This window comes from Protopterus annectens, chromosome 2.part0 (genome assembly GCF_019279795.1).
Source record: "Protopterus annectens isolate FY-2018-M chromosome 2.part0, PAN1.0, whole genome shotgun sequence".
Classification (NCBI taxonomy): Eukaryota; Metazoa; Chordata; order Ceratodontiformes; family Protopteridae; genus Protopterus; species Protopterus annectens.
This window is the reverse complement of record NC_056728.1, coordinates 1792813759-1792834984: the sequence shown is the minus strand read 5'-3', so window position 1 is coordinate 1792834984 and position 21226 is coordinate 1792813759. Positions and strand designations below refer to the sequence as shown.

The 21226-nt window shown below is 41.9% G+C and overlaps 1 protein-coding gene across 1 annotated transcript in view; it reads right to left on the bottom strand.

Moving 5' to 3' along the window:
• Nucleotides 1-18393, bottom strand: part of SDHB (succinate dehydrogenase complex iron sulfur subunit B) — a 681600-nt gene extending 663207 nt beyond the window's left edge. The window contains exon 1 of the mRNA XM_044061824.1: nt 18166-18393. Coding sequence (XP_043917759.1) covers nt 18166-18231 — 66 coding nt within the window. The 5' untranslated portion in view covers nt 18232-18393. The remainder of the gene's footprint in view (nt 1-18165) is intronic.
• Between the last annotated feature and the right edge of the window lie 2833 nt (nt 18394-21226).

Here is a 21226-nt window from a genome sequence, read left to right as displayed (position 1 = left end):
AGTAGATCAGAGGAATAATTTTCAAAGCCTCCTTTCACTGGATCTAGAAACTCAAAAAGTTAAAACAAAATTTTCAGAAAAAGCTTCAAAAAGGTAAAGAGCCTAATCCTAAGACGAAGTCAAGTGACACTCCAACACTGCTCCAAAAGTGGAAAACTAAGCACTCTTCACAAATGCTCCCTTTGACAGGTCATCCTTGGTTGACCCACTTGAAAGAGAATATGCAGAAGAGTTAACAAGACAGAAAGACCCTTTCTGCTGTGCAAGGACCCTCACACCCTTAAAAGAGAAACCAAAAAGGGCCGTTTTCTTTCTGGTTCTGTTAAGTGGAGCTGTCCATTTGATTCAACTTCTGACAGGAGCGATTGTGGCAGAGGCAGCCCCTTTAATGGATAGAGGCCTAACGGCCGAGGTCATCCACTAAAATCAGGGGTATTGCAGACTTTTCAGAAAGGAGACCCCAGAATATTTGTCCAACAACTCCACTCTGGTTGCAGTCAAGGGACATCTCCCTCTATTCAGACTAGTAGTTTGCCATCGCGAAGACAACTGGATAAGGTGGTTTGCCATCACATGTGACAACTAGATAAGAAAGATAACATACATTCTATTTTTGGAACTACTCTCAACCAAACTGTCCACTGCTAGACATCCCACCCAACCAGACAAAGGCTGCTTCAGAGGTACTCTCAGAGACAGAGAACCTGTCAGGGTATTACTCGAAATTATTTTTCGTTCCAAAGAAAACCAGTGAGTTGAAAACTAGTGTTTGCTATACAACCTGAATGGCATTGATATTGAGGCTGTCTAACGGCTTTACCACAATCTATTTTCCTTTAGTGCCTGTACATCGCATCTACATAGTGGGTCCGGGCTGTTCCCCACCCCATACTTGAGCACGGGTACACTCCAAAAATATAAAACTTAAGTAAACATTTGGACTATTAGTTGATCATCTCCACAGATTATCTGCTTCTATCCAGGTGCCTACAATGGCTATTTTCAAGTAAACTTCACTGGATTTTGTTTTTAATCCTTTCAGTAGCACTAGCTATTTCTTTGTTAAGCAAACGGGTATGTGTAGTGCCTTTTGGTTGAGCTCTGCATCAGTACAGATAGCTGCACTGTATACTCCCCCATGACTTACAAGTCATTACTTGTTTTCTCTTTTCTCCTGCCATAGTGTTTAAATTAGGCTGCATATAAACTTACTTACCCCCCCAGACTTTTAACAAGGAAGGAACAGTGTATCTAGAATATCTCCCTAGTCTAAATTATCTTAATTTCTGCCTGTTCCTTTTTGACTGTAGGACTCACTCATACTTTACTTACCCATCCTCCTGTTCCCACTCAGCCACTACATCACATCTGAAACTCCTCCAATTATAACTTCTGTTAAGCTATTTGAATTATTCTACTGGTTACTTACCCTATAGGGCTCCACAGATTAGCTCTGCCTGCTCCGTTTGTCCTTCGGTCTCACTCCGCTCTCGTACCCTGCCCCCAATTCCCACCCACCCCCACTCCTTCCACATTTATCACTAACTCCTCTCACTCCATCTTTCATCCAATCATGCAACACCTCTCCCACACACACTCAAACCTAACAAAGTGATTAACTTCATCAAAACAATGTCCATCACCACACCAACACGTTTCCTTAGCTTAATAATGGCCATTGTACTCCTTAGCACCCTTACTTACATTACACAACTCCCTTAGGCCTCTTACACCCTTCCACTACAATAAACCTCTAACAATATCCTTCTCCTCCTCCATTACCCATGAACTCTAACCAAACATAACCCTCTTATATAAACACAAAGTAATACCCATCATACCCTATTCTAACTTACCATACCCTCCACTCCCTAATAAACACTCTACCCCATCTCCTCCCAAACTCCCCCTCCACATTATACTTTATCCCCCTCATGTTAGATCACATCTCCCTCTCTTTTTTTGGTGACATTCACCCCAATTTTGGGCCCACCAACCCCCCCCCTCCATCATCCCCTCACAACCTCCACCCCCAAGAGCATCTGCATTACCACAATTAATGCCCAAAGTCTTTGTGATAAAATTCCTAACCTACATGCCTGGCTTACCTACAACCAGCTAGACACAGCTACCATCTCAGAAACTTGGCTGATACCACACCTAAGAGATAATTAAATCCTTTCTCCTGGCTACCACAGGATTCATAATGACAGGCCCAACAAAAAAGGAGGTGGCATAGCCATAATCTACTCTTCTCACCTACTTAGCTACCCCATACAATACTCCCACTCCAAAATGTACCAACTCTGAATTAATAGCTTTCTTAAATTAACACACACACAAAGTCCATATGCATACCTGCTGTTTACACCCCCTCATGTAATAACATCCCAATATTAGAAGACATTCTCTCCTGGTTCTCCTCAAACATTAAAAGCGAAACCTTCATCCTAGGCGGAGTAAACATTAACTGGGCCACTATTAACTCTCAATCCCCTACCCAAACAATCAACCTCTAACTTCACCCAGCTAATAAACTCCCTAACTTCACCCAGCTAATAAACTCCCTCAGCAGGTCAAACAAAGATGGAACCTCTGGCTCCATCATTGACTGGATCTTAGCGTCTCATCCAAATCCAGGAATCCTTCCTGACCCACTCAGTGACCATCTACTAGCCTTTGCTGACTGGTCCCTCCCCCTTCATAAACATTACTATATTCAAACCCGAAACATGTCCCAACTTTAACCCACAAACATTTCCTGGACTGCCTAAAACTGACTGGACACCTTTAAGAACTCTGCTCATCGACAATGCCATCAACTACTTTAATGAAACTTTTCTGTACCTACTCAATAACCTTGCTCCTCTCAGGACCAAAAAAGTTAAAAGCTATAACTGCTCCCTGGCTGTCCAAAGAAACTGAACACACCATGCTCCTAAGACAAAAAATGGAAACGGTACCAAAGAAATAAGCAACCCAATACCCTACTAGAATTTAAACAACTCTGCAACCCCACAAAACAAATAACCACAGAACGCAAAACATATTATTCTAACTTCAATCTGAACATACTAACAACCCTAGAAAATTCTGGAATACCATCTCCTCCCTTCTTCATCCTGGCAGTAAAGACAACTCATGCCCATACCTAACTGCTCTGATCAAGAAACAGCCTATTTAGCACCACCTTTGTGGAATGTACGGCCAAACATACTGCCAGGTTGCCCAGCTCCCCTTAAATTCTGCCCACATTCCTCCATCCTCAATCCTGTGCCCACACATACAAAAATTCCTCCTCCGACAAACCATGCTCCAATGCACCAGATAATTTATCTGCATCCTTCCCCAAACAATCTGCCAACAGCATAACCTTTCCTATCGCCATCATAATAAATGGGTCCATCCAAGAATCTTATGTTCCCTCTCTTTGGCCACTCCATGAAGGCGGTAAAAAGATTGATATCACTAATTTCCATCCCACTGCCATACTCCACTCTCAAAAGTCCTGGAAAAATGTACTCATCACAAACTATGCCTTATCTAAAACACAAAACCTCAACCTCCAACAACCCCTTAACCTCCACACACAACAAAGATTCTGTCCTAGCCACAGTACCATCACCACATTCCTCTCCTTAGAGTCCATTAACCATGCTCATGACTGGCAAAATCGTATCATCCCTGTTCTTAGACCTTTCCAAAGCCTTCAATACAGTCTACCACCCTATACTCCTATCACAACTCTGCTCCTTCAATCTCTCCCCTTCCACCACAGCTTGGTTCACCAGCTACCTCTCCAAAAGACCAGCTGTTAAATGGAAACATTCCACCTCTTACTTTCTATACACCCCTACTGGGATACCGCAAGGTTCTGTCCTTAGCCCCTTACTTTTCAATATATTTATCAACAACTTTTACCACTCCCATCTCCAATTCTACACTAATCCAGTATGCAGATGATTCAACAGTCATCTGCTCAGCTAACACCCCTTCCGACCTTCTGCAGATAACCCAGTCAGCTTTCTCAAATACTAAAACCTGGATGCAAAACAACCATCTAGCCCTTAATGCCAATAAAACCAAATTAATGAGGTTTACCCCTTCTAAACACTCCCCATTGATAAAAACTCCTTCAAGATCATAAGCCAGAATAACACCCCCACTGAAACTGTCCCTTACACCAAACTGCTCAACGTCATTACTGACAAACATCTAAAATTCGATATCCACATCCAAACTAACAAATAAATAAATGAAAAAGAACACACACCAAAAAGTTGGACACCTATATAGGCATAACCGTTATCTCACCCCCTCCAACATAAAGATCCTCGCCTTCACATATCTTCTCCCATCCGTAATATATGGCACTCCTCTGTTCTTGAATCTTCAGCTCGACCTTCAAATTAAATTGGAAGCTTGCTACAATAAAATCTGCAAATTCGCCACCAACTCTAGGAACTCATCCCATCACTGCATCTCCCTCCACTCACCGCAATGGCTCGAGCTTCCCAACTATCTGAGCCTCCTTAAAAACTCACCACTGCCCATAAGCTCATACTTAATCAATCCTCCTTTCCCTCTCTCTCCACCTCCTTAACCCCCTATATTCCTAAATCGCTCACTTAGGTCAGAAAATCAGTTTACTATCATTTGCGTGAATGACAATTTGATGGCACGTATTATGCCGAAAGTCAGATTGCAATACACTTAACATTTTGTGAACGACAAAGTCGAACACACTGCATTCACATAAGTGTGTTTGACAAACTGTACGGAGATTGTGGTACAGTGAGGTTTGGAAATTCGTCCATATCCCCACTGCACTGAGATCTCGGGGTTGGAATATATTGTTAGTAGGGGGTGCAAGGGGGCGCTTCCCCCTTGCAAAAACATATGCTGTATTGGAGTTTCATTTACATGAGCTCCTATACGGATATCAAGTGATGTTTTCAAAGACAATGTCGACTTTGCTGAGTCGACATTGAAACGTGGTCGAGATTCTGGTTTCAATGGTTTACTTCAAAATTGCAAACGGAAATGGTTCTGCCCATCACAATTTTGATAGTAAACCTAGAAAATCAGAACCTGCTCAAAATCTACAAACCTTTACGGCCAGCTGGACACACAAGATATCCTGCACAGTAGCTAAACTATGGAACTCTCTTCCTCCCTCCCTTAGAAATACTCATAACCACCAACTTTAAATCCCTCCTCCATTCTTACCTATCTTCAAAGTGGGAATGCCGTTGCTCCTTCCCCACATAGGACCCTCATATGAAAACAAACAGTCTAACTCTGGGCATCATCTCTGCACTCGCATCATTTGCCCTCCTACTCCTCCTCCTTAAATCTCCAAATTTTAATAGTTAATTTCCAACAATTTCTCATACTCAATTGTAATTCACTGTTAACGACCCTTAAACTGTTCTATTGCAAGGCTTTTACTACAATTATCATGGAATGTAAAATTTAAATTGTAATTCACTGTTAATGACTGACAGTAAATTTGTTAGATTTTATTATTATGGTAGAATGTAGAATTTGTTTACCATAGAATGCTGCATAAAGCTGTATGACTTCTCTGCTTTGTATGTGCATATGCCAATATGTTTGCCATTGCTACTGGAGCTTTTCTCCCCGGGAGTCCACTGAAAACCGATTCTTTTTAGGCCCAGTGGACTTCTCTGATCATCAAACTGAAATAAATAAAAACCAAGTACATCAGGCACATACTGGACCTCAGCCTCCTAAATACTTATATGGGAAAGGATGTCTTGGAATAGTCATGGTGCAATCATACTTCATCTTGAGGAGAATAGATGTGTTTAGTGATCCCCAAGACATTTGCCCTCATATAAAAATAAAAGGAGTCTAGGAGATATTTACATTTAATAACCACAAAAGCCAATCAGGCAGGAGCAACACTTATAACCAATCCAATAAAAAATCCTGCCCAAAGCACAGCAAGGACTCTGTTGAAATGGACACCCAAATGTATGTTGTTTGGGGCTTGGGTTTGAGATCATATTTGACAGCCAACATCTCATCACATGATCTTATCCTTAATATTTAAACGTGTGACAATGTTGATTTATTTAGTTCTGATGAAGTCTTCTATTTAAGGATGTCGAAAGCACTTAATTCTCTTATAATAAAACCTTGATGTTATATTCCAGTGTCCCTTTCGACAGATTCCTTGCGCCTTGCTGTGTTTTGTGTATAATTTTTTATTGGATAGGTTACACATACTTACATTTCCAATTAGGAGCCAGCTATTATCCCCCAGGGTGTTCAACAAATGCATGTAGGTTGTAGCAGCTCACCTACAACTTCAGGGATACAAAAATCTTCCCATATTTGGATGACTGGTTCATTGCTGCCTCCTTGGACTCTTCAGCAGGCCAAGAATTATCTTTGACTATGCAACTCACTGGGCATATCAGAGAACCTACAAGAAATCCAACTTAAACCCTACAAAATGCCTAGTCTTCTTGGGACGTCATCTGAATACCACTCGTTCTGTTGCTTCTCCCTCTGTTGAGAAGATTCAAACCTTATGACTTGCAGAGGAAACTCTTACTCAGCAACTAACTGCATGCTTAGTTCTCCAGGATGCAAGCCCGATGGCATCTACAATACTAGATAAAATTTGCTTGCATCACACAATGGTCTCCTCCAAACTTAATTGTTGCAGAAAAAACTCCTCATGCAGGAAACCTCTTTAATAATGATTGCAAACACTACTGCTTTACACAGACAAAACCCCTCAAACCCAAACTCAGATAGCAAGAGGGACCCCAGATGCAGCCGCTCTTAGGTGGCGGAGCATTGTGAAGGAAGAATGGTAAAATGACTTTGGATGGAAAACAAGGCCAACCTTCACATAAATAGGTTCATAGGACAATACTAGGCTATTGGCCTGGAGGCCCTTATAAGCCTAGCCAAGAATTTCACCCATAATCCCATAAAGTCAGCACCTGTTTTCCCTGTCCCGCAGGGACACAGGTAGGATCCCAGGGGTATATTTTCCATTTCCCATCCAGTCGTCCATGTTCCTCTTAGAGGGTTAATGAGGTGCCTTGGAAGGGAGGGCAGTCCTAGTGTTGCAGAACCTTCAGAACTGTCTCCCACATGGTGTGGTATCCATTGTAGCAGACAATATTACAGTAATTTGGTATTTCAACACGCATAAGGGAACCAGAGTGTACCCCTTACATCAGAAAGCTATGAGGTTTTGGCAACAGGCGATAGCCTCTCAGTTTTCTGACAGCAGTACACATTCCCAGTGTACTCAGCAGCCTGCAGGCTCAGCTGGAATCCCCTAAAGCCTTACCAATGGTCCCTGAATCCAGCAACAACCAAGACAGACAGACATTCAGTCAAAGCACACCCTTCTCTGATCTTTTTGCCATCTAGTACAATGCAAAATGTAGCAGTTATCTTGACATGATTCTCCCACTGGGACAAACACCCAAAGAAGCTTTGTCTCAGCATTTGCCCCCTGGACTTTTTTTATGCATACCCATCCATTCCTCTAAACGTACACATTCTTGCAGAATGCTCCAAAATGCAAGGCAACATTCACACAGGCCCCCTTCGGTCCAGACAGGTTTGGTTCCCCCTACTGAAGCCCCACTTGAAGGAACCTCCCTAGCCCTTGATCAGATTCTGGATCTGGTCACTCAACCTCCGGGGAGTTTCAGCTGGACCTTCACAGTCTGAAAAATAACCCCTTGTTTTTTCCAGTTCCAATGATGGCGAGGGATGAGGAGTCTCTTTCTGAAGTGGACAGTATTACAACAGCATCTCAAACAGCTTCCACTCATCGTAGCACACAAAAAAGCTTTGTGTCCTGAGCTGGGTCCCTTTTCAGCTCATACAGTAGGCATTTTGCACCGACTCATCTCGGTTTCATTCGGGTTCTAGCTTCTCTACCAAAGTTCAGTTATCGACGATTTTGTGCTTTCACACCGTCAGGATAGATCCCTAGCCTCTCAGCAAACTTTGCAAAGCCCTTCTTAAGGGCATCTTTCTACTATGACCACCTGTTAAAAGACCCTGTTTCTCCATGTGATCATTTTGTTTTAGAAGCCCTGACCAAACCTCCATTTCAGCCAGCTGTTTGACAGACCTTTTAGTATCTATTTTGGAAAACTACTTTTCTAGTAGCAATCATCTCAGCAAGAAGAATCTCCGATTTCCCTACTCTATCCTTAACTCTCACTTATCAAAATTTCCCACAGTGACAGGCTAACCTCAAGGATTAACCCTTCCTTCATTCCCACGGTTGCTTAGGAGACAAATATTTCACAGTTCACTCATTTACCAGTCAAATTTCCCACAGTGACAGGCTAACCTCAAGGATTAACCCTTCCTTCATTCCCACGGTTGCTTAGGAGGCAAATATTTCACAGTTCACTCATTTACCAGTCTTCCTTCCTACTTATGAAAATAAGCGAGTGTTTGCTGTATACATTAGGCAACTAAATTTTCACTTTCCAGAGCAATTCATTCAATCAGGAAAAATGAGCTTTTTATTTCCATTGTTCAAAATAAGCTGTGGATAAAAGGAATCTAAAGCCTCTCCAAGTTGGTTCCACAATCGCACCTCCATCTTTGCACCCCACGACAAACCTCGATCTAGTAAGCCAAAAGCTCATTCTATTACAGCCAAATCAACTTCCACAGGCTTCTTCAGAACCCACTTGATGGATATATGAAGCTGCCACCTGGTTTTCCATGAATACTTGCATTACAAGTTGCACTATACCTCCAATGTGGACCCAGTCGGTATATCAGACTGGAATAAAAGGATCTAGCATTATGGTTAAGTACATTTCTATCTCAACATATTAATATTAAGAATTCTGAACAAAATATTTTGATTAAAAAAGCCCGGAAAAAAGCTAATCAAAGTGCAAAAAATAAAATGCAATCCCACTGATGTTATCACAAAGTAGTTACTACCACACTTTTTACAATGGAAGTAAAATCTGTTCTAACACTTCAAACATTCCTGTTATGAAATCAAACATTCCTGTTATGAAATCAAAACCTCAGAAGAGGATCACATGCTTGCTGATCAACATTATGCAAAGCTTGAAGCATTCACAGTTGAGTAAAACAAGAATGCACTTCCCAACAGCACTACATTTTATGGGTACATAAACGTACACAAAAAAAAAAAAAAAAAAAAAAAAAAGTCATCACTACTGCTTTCAAAAGTTTGCACATTAATCCAACATGGCAAGTCTAAACTTCAGCAAATATGCCTATAGGAAATAAACGTTAAACTATGATAATGCCCCAACAACAATTCAAATAGATAAAGAGTCAGATCTGTTTAACAGAGTTACAGCACCGATCCAAAAATGACATTTCAGCTTCAGTCTGGGGACATACAGAGAAAGTATCATTACAAGTACATAGAAAAAATGCAGCACACATCTCTTTTTACCACTTGTGGCAGAGGCAAATTTACATTTACATAAATGTAATCAAACTGTATTAAGTACACATTTACAAATATTATACTTCAATATATTACTATATATTATGCAACCTACAAATCAATATATAAATTATTCAATTCCTGCCCCTTTTTTTTTTTTTTTTTTTTAATAAAACAAGAAACGTCTTTATTAAACCACTTACGACACAGGCAATCATACATTTATATAAATTAAAATAAACCACACAGACACAATCCTAGTTATAAGTATTTCACATCACAAACCATAGTGACACACTCCCAGTTGCAAACATTATACATCACTTCTAATCTACGCAATCATTTTCAGTCAAATACTGCATAGCTCATTTAAGTCCTGCCTTCTTTTAAAAACCTCATTCCTCCCCTTATGTATTGTTCCCACAATTCCCATATTCCCATTTTTTTCCTATGTAGTTTGCTTCTACCTTTTTCTAAAGATCTCAATTTCAGTTGTTTTATCTCCGTTACTATATTCACTACTTCTAATAAAGTTGGTTAGATTTTGGATTTCCATTTTCTAGTAGTTGCTTTTTTTGGCAGCCACCATAATTAGATAAAGAAAGGCCTTACCATGTCTAGGCAATTCTGATTCTGTATCATAACTCAGAAAAATCATCTTCTTAGTCTCAAGTCTTAAAAGATATAAAGTACAAAAAGCATAGATATTAGGTACACAATTGTATACATATTTACAGAAAAAAAAAAAAAAAAAACAGAAGAGTTGGAGAAACATACCTCTCAACTGCTTTGCCTAAAAATCAGGAAGCAGCAAAAAATAGCAGCTTTGTATTAGAAAAGTACCTGGAAGGATGAGCAGTAGAAGTCTCGCCTAAACCCCGCCCACCATCCAATCGAGACATCTTAGAAGAGCTGAGTAATATTCATGCAGATGGAGTCACAAATATTCCCTGTCTACTTGCAGCCGTATCTCGAGTGACAAAAGGCTGTGAAGTCGCATGCAAATGATGCACGATTATCACTGTCAGATGTGCATGGCAGTGACTTAGCCTAGTAAACACCTACAAACCATGGCCAATGACCACAAGGGCCTTTTTAAGCCTAGCCATGCATCCCAAATCTCTGACAAGTTCTGATACCCTTGAGAAGTGTATGCATGGGCCTGGGAGATTAACCATTTACAGGTTAACTGTGTCGATTAGAGACATAGGTGCCAAAATTAGGAATGAATTTCCAGTTCCCCATCTAACTGTCCAAGTTGCACTTGAATTGAGCTAGGAAGGAACTTTGCTTCACATGGATGGGGAGCCTGTTCCATAGACTATATAGGTATGTATCCCAAAGACTACATACCTATTTCTCTAGCATATCTTATTTATATCACAGGCATGGTATAAGTCTTTAGAACGGGTTATTCTGGGGCTGTTTGTTTTGTGGACATGCAGGAGATCCAGAGTGCAGTCTGACAATGCCCTGTATGCCAGGTATAGATCTCCCCTCAAAAGCCTGTAGGAGACTGAATACGTCCTTAAGGCGGTCTGCAGAGGACACATTACTTACGCCCTGTATTCTTTTAGTGAGGAACCTCTGTGGACGTTCCAGTTTGGATATGCCTGGTTAGGTACATACCAAAGGGGGCACTATACTCAATGACAGGTCTGATAAATGCCGAATACAGTGGAACAAGGACTTCCTTGGACTTTAATGCCATACCTTTGTTTATAAGTTGCACAACAGAAAATGATTTCTTCACGTCTGTAGACACGTGATGATCAAAGGCTAGATTACCATGTGTGTGTGTCCTCAAGTCCCTGCCTACTGGGTCAACTCTAAGGGGTGCGTTGTCAATATGATGGTTACCAGGGATGGATGACTTCCCAAAGGATACTATTATGCATTTCGTTTTAGTCCATGGCTCTAAGACCAGTTGTTTGTCTGTGTCAGTCCCTCCTGTAGAGCATGCGTGTCACTGTAAGATTCAATGACGGCTCCTAATTTGCAATCATCTGCAAAATTCGTCAGTCAGAGACCACTGACATTGGCCTTGACTTCTGAGAAGTAAATGCCAAAAAGAAGCAGTCCAAGGACTGATCCCTGAGGGACTCCACTTGTGATTGGCCTCTTTGTAGAGGTGGACTCCCCAATTCTAACTTCCTGGGTTCTGTCTGGTGAGCCAGTTGGCTATCCACTGAGTGACATACGGGTATGTACCTAACCTCTTGTGTTTATCAACAATGACAGAGTGTGGGATACTGTGTCAAATGCTTTGGTCAGGTCAAGGTAGGAAGGTAAGCAGCGTGAACAATTTTGCCCTCATCCATTGCTTTGGTGACCTTCTCAAAGATGTCCACCCGGTTGAGTAGGCATGATCTGACCCCGACAAAAACAAACTGGGTTGGGTCCAGTGCCTAGAGGTTTACTATATCTCTACTGATCATCTCCATGATAATTCTTTCCATGGCTTTTATAAGACTAGTAAGACTCATGGGTCTGTAGTTTCCAGGGTCTGAAGATGGCTGACCTTTGTGCAGATGGAAGAAGATGGCCGACCTTTGTGCAGAGGGATGACTGCTGCCTTTCTCCCTTCATGAGGCACAACGCCTGTTTGGAGGCTACAGTTAAACAGTAATTCCAGAGGCTCTCATAGGTCATGTTTCATGCTATTTAGAAGACATCCTGGGATACTACCTGGGCCCACTGACGCAGTGTTCTTGGTCTTAGAGACAACATTACAGACCTGCTCCCTAGTGATAGTAAGGGGAGTTGTATTTGATGACGTTTCCTGAGGGAAGGTTAAGGGGAGAGAGGAGTAAAATTGGAGCTGAATTTGTCAGCCAGGAGGTTTGCTATATCTTCTGGCTCAGTACAGATGGCTCCATTAACAATGAGCTCTGCACACAATTGTGCATTGACTTTGAGGTTGCGGACATAGCCAACGAATGCTTTGTGGCTGTCCTTGGCCTGGGAGGCCAAACTTACCTCAAATCTGGCTTTGGCAGACTTATTTGTCCTCGGAGTTGTTTAGTTTGACGACAGTGCTTTTATCCTGCTGGGTGCTGCACCTCCTAGTTTTTGCCATGATTTTCTTCCTCGTCTTATACAGACAACAATTTTGTGATTCCACCACAGTAGCTTGTTTGAGTTAGTTCTATACTTCTTCCTGGTAGGTACAGCTACCTCTACACAGCTATTAACATGCTTGTACAGGGTTTCTGTGAACAGCTCTGCATAGGCAGAAGTGCTCTCAGGGTTTATAGGGGCTTGAAATTTTGCCAGGTTCTCACTTAATGGCAGGAGGTTAGCCTTAGAATAGTCATTGAATATTCCAGGTTTAGCTGGGGGTCCAGGGTTTATTTTTTTACTTCAAATGAGACAATTTTGTGGCCTGACCTTACCAGGGAAGGCATTACAGTAGGGGATATGCAGCAGTCTCGCATATTAGTGAGGACCAGATGCAGTATGGTTGCACCCCGGCTGGTGTATTGACTATCTGGTCCAGGGAGTTTGTGTTTACAAAATCCAGGAATCTCTGTACATGTACATTTGGTATCATACAGGATTCCCAGTTAATAGTGGGGTAATTAAAAAGGTCACCTACGAATATGGTATTGGGTTGGATGGTTAGGGTTTCCAACAAGTTTTAAATACATGGTATGAGTTTCCTCGGTCAAAAAGGGGGAACTATACCTTGCAAGGAAGGGGTATTGGATTTTACCTATGGTGATTTGAACATGGAGCAACTCAAGTGCATTGTCCTGTTTGACCAGCCTTGAAGTATATTTATTTTTGATGTAAACAGAGACACCGCCACCTTTAGACCCTGGCTGTGAAGTAGCTAGCCTAAATGTGTGGAAGGCATTATAACCTTGTACTGTTGATGTGCTCTCCGTGACTTTAAATCATTTCTCAGTGACTGCAGACATCAGCATTCTCTAGGGAAAACAGTTTTAGACTCCTAGCACTGAGCAGTAATACCTTTAGATTTCCTTGGTTTTGATTTTTGATGGTACAGAGCAGATGGGAAATTTACCCTTTTCCTCAATGTAGTGCAATCTCGGAATTGGTATATTTAAGTAGAAGGAGGTTGTGGGGTGTGTAGGGGGCTTGCCTTCCTGCAAAAACGAAGAAAAAAGACACTCAAGTTATAGTGCTGTTTCTTTAGCATTCCTTATTCGAACAAGTCAGGAGGTGTTGGGTGGCGAGCAGAATTTAGACGGGACTTGCTAGAGGCAGTGCACTCAGGGAGGTACTGTTCAACAACATCACTCGCATGATGTCACACTAAAATCTGCGTGGCTGTCAATCCTGCATATTTTCCATACCACAACACGCCCATTCCACCTATCAATCACTGAGACCACGCTCATTTTATGTGCGGACCAGCCTGCGAGGTACTATACTAATAGTAATATCTTTCGGCTTTTCCCGGTTAGGGGTCGCCACAGTGGAACTCCGGTCCACTAATGACTGGCAGTGGATTTTTACGGTGCCAAGTTACCAGCCCAACCCCCAACCTTCAAAGAAGGTACACCCATTCACAGACGCACCTACCTGCATGTCTAACTTCACTCAACCACGGGGAGGACATGCAGACTCCACAAAGAAGGGGCTCCAGCTGAGAATCAAACGGAAGAACCTCTTGCTGTGAGACAACAACGTTAACCACTGTACTAATACAAAGCCAAAACAACCGGGGGGGGGGGGACAAAGCCCCAAAATAGGGGCATACTTTAAATACTGCTCATATAAACTTAGAAAGTTGTTAGAATTACTGGTTTTGAGTTCATAGGTGGGTACTAGGCTATTGGCCCGAGGGCCTACATACGACTAGCCAACAAGGTTCACCGGCTTATGCCACCAGAGAAAGTTATTTTCCTGTGCCACTGTCGAGCAGAGACACAGAAGTGATCCCTCGGGGTGTATTTCATATTTCCCATCCACTCATCAAGATTGTTCTTGAAGAGTGCTAATGAAGAACTTTGACTGTTCCAGAGTATGGGAAGTCTCTGGGACAGAATTCTATCCCTCCAGCATGTCCTGTTTATTGTGGCGACAAGGTTTAGGTCCCTAGAACGTGGAGCTCAGAGGGATTGGGATTTCTTTAGGTGTAGCATGTCCAACAGCTCTGGGTTTGACATAGCTTTATATATTAGGCAGAGATCACCTCAGAGTAGGTGATATGCTACGGAGTAAAGCTGGAGTTTTATGAGAGGGTCAGTGTAAGGCATCTGTTTGAGGCCAATAATCCTCTTTGTGAGGTACTTCTGTGGCCTTTCCAGCTGCTGCAGATGTCTTGTGAGGTACATTCCAAAAGGGGCGTTTTACTCTACAATGGTTCTAATGAGTGTCGAGTAGAGGGGAACAATGACCTCTTTTTCCTGGATGAGATCCCTTTTATGATGAGGTGCATCACGTAGAAGGACTTCCTGACTACTGTGGCGATGTGACTATCAAAGGACAGACTACTGTCCACCTGGGTCCCAAGGTCTCATCACGCATTCGGTGTTAAGTAGACTGCTGTCGATGTAGTACTTCATGGGTACAGAGTTTTTACCAAAGGGGATGACAACGCACTTTTTGGCATTGAGCTTGAGGCCATGGCTCTGACACCAGGCATCTGTCTCAACGAGGCCCTTCTGTAGGATTTCCACATCATTTGGGGACTCTACTATGGTTCCTAATTTGCAGTCATCTGCGAATTTCACTAGCCAGAGGCCTTCTGTGTTAGTCTGTACTTCAGAGAAGTAGATACCAAACAGGAGAGGTCCCAGGACGGAACCCTGTGGTACTCCACTTGTCACTGGTTTGAGGTCAGATTTGGAGTGTGCAACTTTTACAGTGTGGGTTCTCTGTCAAGTGAGCCAGTTGGCAACCCATCTTGTGACGTAGGGATTTATACCTAGTTTAGTGAGTTTAGCTGTAATTCCAGAATGAGGAATGGTGTCAAAAGCCTTGGCAAGGTCAGGATAGGCTGTGTGAACCACCTTACCCTCATCTACGGCTATTGTGACTGCCTCAAAAAGTCGATCAAGTTCAGGAGGCATGATCTGCCTTTCACAAACCCGAACTGGGTGGGATCCAGAGTTTCGATGTTACCAATATCTTTGTTTAGGAGTTTCAGGATGACACGTTCCATGGCCTTGCAGACCAGGCTCGTCAGGCTAATAGGGCAATAGTTCCTGGGATCAGTGGTGGCTCCCCCTTTGTGGAGTGGGATAACTGTTGCTGTACGCCATTCAGTGGGCACAAAGCCTGATGTGAGGCTATGATTGAACATGGTGCTTGGGTGGGGAGCCAGTTCGTCCTGAAGTTCGTGTAAAATGCAGCCTGCGATGCTGTCTGGACCCATGGATCTTGGGTTTTTGGCTTTAGAGTGTGCAGCTTTTACCTGCATAGTGATTACAGGGACTCTGCATTCTTCCTGTATAGATATGGGCCCTTTAAGGGGTGGGGGTGGGGGTAAAGTTAGCACTGAACCTGCCAGGATGTTGGCAATATCAGTTAGTTCTGTAATTTTCTTGTGCCCCAGATTGTGTGGAATGCTCCGCATTTGCGATCGATTAAGCCCACTTCCACAATGAGCAGCCGCTGCTCTTTGTGGCTTTTGACTGGCTTGTATATCACAGTTACAGCCAAACGGCATTACAATATACAGGCCAGTCAAGTAATTTGTTTTGTGGAGAGGGGAGGTCTGTTGTATTCACTGTCACTGGCTCTGTAGTCACTTCTACTTTGCTGTGCTCTTGCCTTTTCTCAGAGATGATAAGCAACACATCGTGTGGGGTTATCATTTTTGTTTTCCATGACTGTCTTCCTGTTCTGTTGTCTGTTCCGATATTTTTGTTTTACCGGTTAAAGGAAACTGTGAGATATGGGCAAAAACACAGGCATTCTAGGTCGCGTTCAACCTTTTTTGAAATACTGATCTTAACAGCTTTACATTAATCGACAAAATGTAGAATATTTTCCCAGAGTGCTGTTCAAGTACGTATTTTCTGACAAAATATGTGGCTATACATGTTGAACAGGTTCTGCATAGTACCAAAATGACATTTTTAACAAGTCATAATTTACTTAACTGGGCGCGCTGAGCCATTCCGTCATTAATTGTGAGTTTACGGTCAGCTGGCAGCCAGTAATGTCGAAATGACATTATGATTCATAAACCACCATGCAAAATACTTTGCGGTAACTACTTGGACAGGCACAATCTTAGAAATGCTGCACAAAGCTGATACTGTATGTCAGTGGATCAAAGGAGTTTGTAGGCTGCGGTGCACTTCATTTAAAGTGTTACTCAAGCTCGTAACTATGGTCAGTCATTACCCTGCGATACCTTTTTTTAAATATTAACAAAATCTCCGACGAAATCGGTGTATATAAGGGTTTCAGTCATATTGTCAACTGAACAGTGACAAAGATATATACAGAAAATGTATAACATAGAAGAGAGTGAAAGAGATTATGTTAGAACATAGAAAGAAGCAAGACTGAAAGTATAGATAAGGAAGAGTAAGAGAAAAGAAAAAGGAAATAAAGAATAAAAATACATACAGCAGTTAGAGAAAATGAGGGAAAAATAAGTTGAGTCTAGGCAGGAGCAGTTAATGAAGAGGCAAAGGTAAAGCTAATGGCAGGATGGGTGAGGAGAGAATAAACAAAAGAGAGGGTAGCAATAGGATGAAATCATCCAGGATCAAAACAGTGGCAAAGCCATTTGTTGAGAAAGAAGGCTTTAAGGTATTGTTTGAATTTAATGATGTTAGAGGTGCTGATTTCCTGAGGTATATTGTTCCTTAACTTAGCAATGGGATAAGAGTAGAGTGAGAATAAAATTAATATACCTTTTCTAAAGTAAAAGAAGCCTTTAAATGTGGAGGGGTTGGCAAATCAGGTGCAATTGTTTTACTAATTGCATTTGAATACCTTTAGGTAACTATTTGCTACTGAGTATATTGCATTTTATCAATGGTTTCTGCTGACTTTATTTGACGTGTGTCCTACTGAATTTTAAAAAATACTGTATTCACTCACTACTTCTGGCAGAAAGCCCACTTCAACCAGGTCCCGTGGAAATTGTGCGTTTTCGCGCAGTGCAAAAATAGGGCGTTTCACACACTGCTAGGGTCTTGTCTTCCACTTTGGCCTCTTAAGAGGTTGAGACTTATGTATCCAGCTTGTGTACATGCGTAAAGACTCAACTTTCCTTTGGAAAACACATTGGGAGTAGTTGTAACTTCTAATGTGTGTACCAACTGCCAGCACTGTTGCTTCCACTCAACACAACAGTTTTCGTAAGAATCAACGATAATTCACGTACGTACTAAAATTATTACACTATAAACCATTACATTAATAACACCTGCATATCACCCTAAAGCAGGGTTATTCTTGCTGCCCCCCTGCACATTTTAAAGTGTCATTTACATGCTTGAAATTAAGACATTTGCTGGCTGTCATTCGTTTACTGTACCGTGCTGGGCAAAAAAACTGTCCTCTTAAAATTAATTTGGGTATCATTATATACTGCAGGCAAAAATGCAAGATATCACAACCGTGCGCAACCTTTACCAATCCCTACAGAAATGTCAAGGTTATTAAAACATCAAACAAGATAATACTTTACACTGGTGCTGGAAACTAAACTAAGTAACGGTTAGTAAAAACTTTAATACTCTACTTAAGAAGATGCTATTAAGACCCCTCACCTGTAAACATGCTGCAGATAATTTCAACAGAGAACAGGACTTCAAGGAGACACTCACTAACGCCATACCAATTCGCTGATTTTGTTACACCGCCTGCATCCCACAATGCAACAGAAAAAAAAATTGCAACACTCTAATACTAATAACGATGAATATTTCGATGGTCTCGTGACGCTTTGCTTACTTGCTGTATCCAACTAGAACTGCGAGTGCTCATGTATACAAAACAGCAATCTTTTTAGCCCTGTGCTTAAGGTAGTACGTTTTGTAAATGACGAAAGCGGTGTAAAAACCAATGACAACAAGTTGCTGATTCAGTATGGAGGAAAGAGATAATATCTTTAGTTCTTATGTAATTTATGTCTTGTAACATTTGTGAACTGTTATCACCTTTTGTCATTGATCTTACCACTTAAAATGATAAACAAGTATATCGACGGTTTTACAGCAAAGAAAATCATACCCCTCAGTCTTTAATTTTGAAAATGAGGACCATCGCCTTTTAGAATGTGAAGCAAATAGGCACAAAGTTCTTAATTCTCCGTCAGCAAAATATGGACCGCTACCGCCCATAATGCGTAGCAAATGAGTATAGCGAAATGCGTTGTTTTATACTTGCAGAAAGTTTAGTTGGTGAATTTGTATGATTCCATGTTATTTACTTAGGTACGGTTTTTAGATGAGTAGGCTAGCTGCCCTTGTGTGCCATTTTAAGCCTAGCCAATTTTACTTTTCTGTGCTCGGAATAATATCCCATTTGGTTATAGATTGGCCTTACCCATTCCATGGTCGATGGCGATAATTATATATAACCTCTAATGGGAATAACTGATGATACCATAAATAATTTATGGAGGTCCGTGCATGAAATAAACCATTTAGGAGTCGCTTCTGTCCATTAGGTGTCTTACGGTAAATTTTCTTTTTCCCCGCCCGTCAATCTAAGTTGTGCTTCAATATGAACTAGGATGAACTTGTTTAGGTGGATGAGTTGTTTGTTCCAGAGCAGGTAACCTCTGAAAGATATACCTGGCTTCCAAACTCTTTTGATGTTGCAGAAGAGGTTTAGATCCCTAGACCAAGTATTTCTGATGCCATTTCACTTGCTGATATGTAGTAAATCCATCAGTAATTGGTCAGGGGATGCCTTGTATGCCAAACACAGGTCACCTTTTAGCAGTCTGTAGAATACTCATCACCATCATCTTCTTTTGGCTGTTTCTGTTAGGGGTCGCCATAGCGGATCATCTGTTTCCATTTCTTCCTGTCCTCTGCATCTTGCTCTTGTCACCTGCATGTCCTCTCTCATCACATCCATAAACCTTATTTTAGGCCTTCCTTTTTTCCTGTTGCCTGGTAGCTTCATCCTTAACATATTTTTCCCAATATACTCCGCATCCTTCCTCAGCTCATGTCCAAACCAACATAATCTTGTCCCTCTGGCTTTGTCTCCAAACCTTCCAACCTGGACTGACCCTCTAATATACTTATTCCTAATCCTGTCCACCCTCCTCACATCGAGTGCAAATCTTAACATCTTTAACTCTGCCACATCCAGCTCTAACGCCTGCCTTTTTGTCAATGCCACTGTCTCCAACCCATATAACAGCTGGCCTCACTACCCTCTTGTAGACCTTCCCTTTCACTCTTACTGGTACTCGTCTGTCACAAATCACTCCTGACACTCTTTTCCACCCAATCCATCCTGCCTATACTGTCTTCTTCACCTCTCTTCCACACTCATCATTACTCTGAACTATTGATCCCAAGTACTTAAACTCATCCACCTTTACTCCTTGCATCCTCACCATTCCTCTATCCTCCCTCTAATTCAGACACATATATTCTGTCTTAGGCCTGTTGACTTTCATTCCTCTTCTCTCTAGAGCATATCTCCATTTCTCTAGGGTCTCCTCCACCTGTTCCCTATTCTCACTACAGATCACAATGTCATCTGCAAGCATCATAGTCCACGGGGACTCCTGCCTGATCTCGTCTGCCAACCTGTCCATCACCATTGCAAATAAGAAAGGGCTCAGAGCTGATCCTTGATGTAATCTTGCCTCCATCTTAAACGCATCCGTCACTCCCACCACAGACCTCACCGCTGTCGCACTACCCTCGTACATATCCTGTACCACTCTTACATACTTCTCTGATACTCCCGACTTCCTCATTCAGTACCACAACTTCCCTCTACGCACCCTGTCATATGCTTTCTCTAAGTCTACAAAAACACAATGCAACTCCTTCTGACTTTCTCTGTACTTCTCCATCAACACTCAGAGAAACTTCACATCTGTAGAGCTCTTTCCTGGCATGAAACCATACTGCTGATCACTAATCATCACGTCCCTTCTTAACTTAGCTTCCACTACTCTTTCCCATAACTTCATGCTGTGACTGATCAATTTAATCCCTCTCTAGTTACTACAGCACTGCACATCACTCTTATTCTTAAAAATCGGTACCAAAACACTTTTTCTCCATTCCTCAGGCATCCTCTCACTTTCCAAGATTTCATTAAACATTCTGGTTAGAAACTCCACTGCCTTTTCACCTAAACACCTCCATGCTTCCACAGGTAAGTCATCTGGACCAACAGCCTTTCCATTCTTCATCCTCTTCATAGCTATCCTTACTTCCTCCTTGCTAATCCATTGCACTTCATGATTCACTATCCCCACATCATCCAACCTTCTCTCCCTCTCATTCTCTTCATTCATCAATCCCTCAAAGTACTCTTTCCATCTGCTCAACACACTCTCCTTGCTTGTATGTTTCCCTCATTATCCTTTATCGCCTTTACCTGCTGCACGTTTCCTAGCTCGGTCCCTCTGTCTAGCCAATCGGTACAGGTCCTTTTCTCCCTCCATAGTGTCCAACCTTTCATACAACTCTTCATATGCCTTATCCTTAGCCTTCACCACCTCTCTCTTTGCCATGCACCTCATCTCCTTATACTCCTATCTACTTTCTTCATCTCTCTGACAATCCCACTTCTCTGCTAAACTCTTTCTCTTTATACTCTCCTGTACTTCCTCATTCCAGCACCATGTCT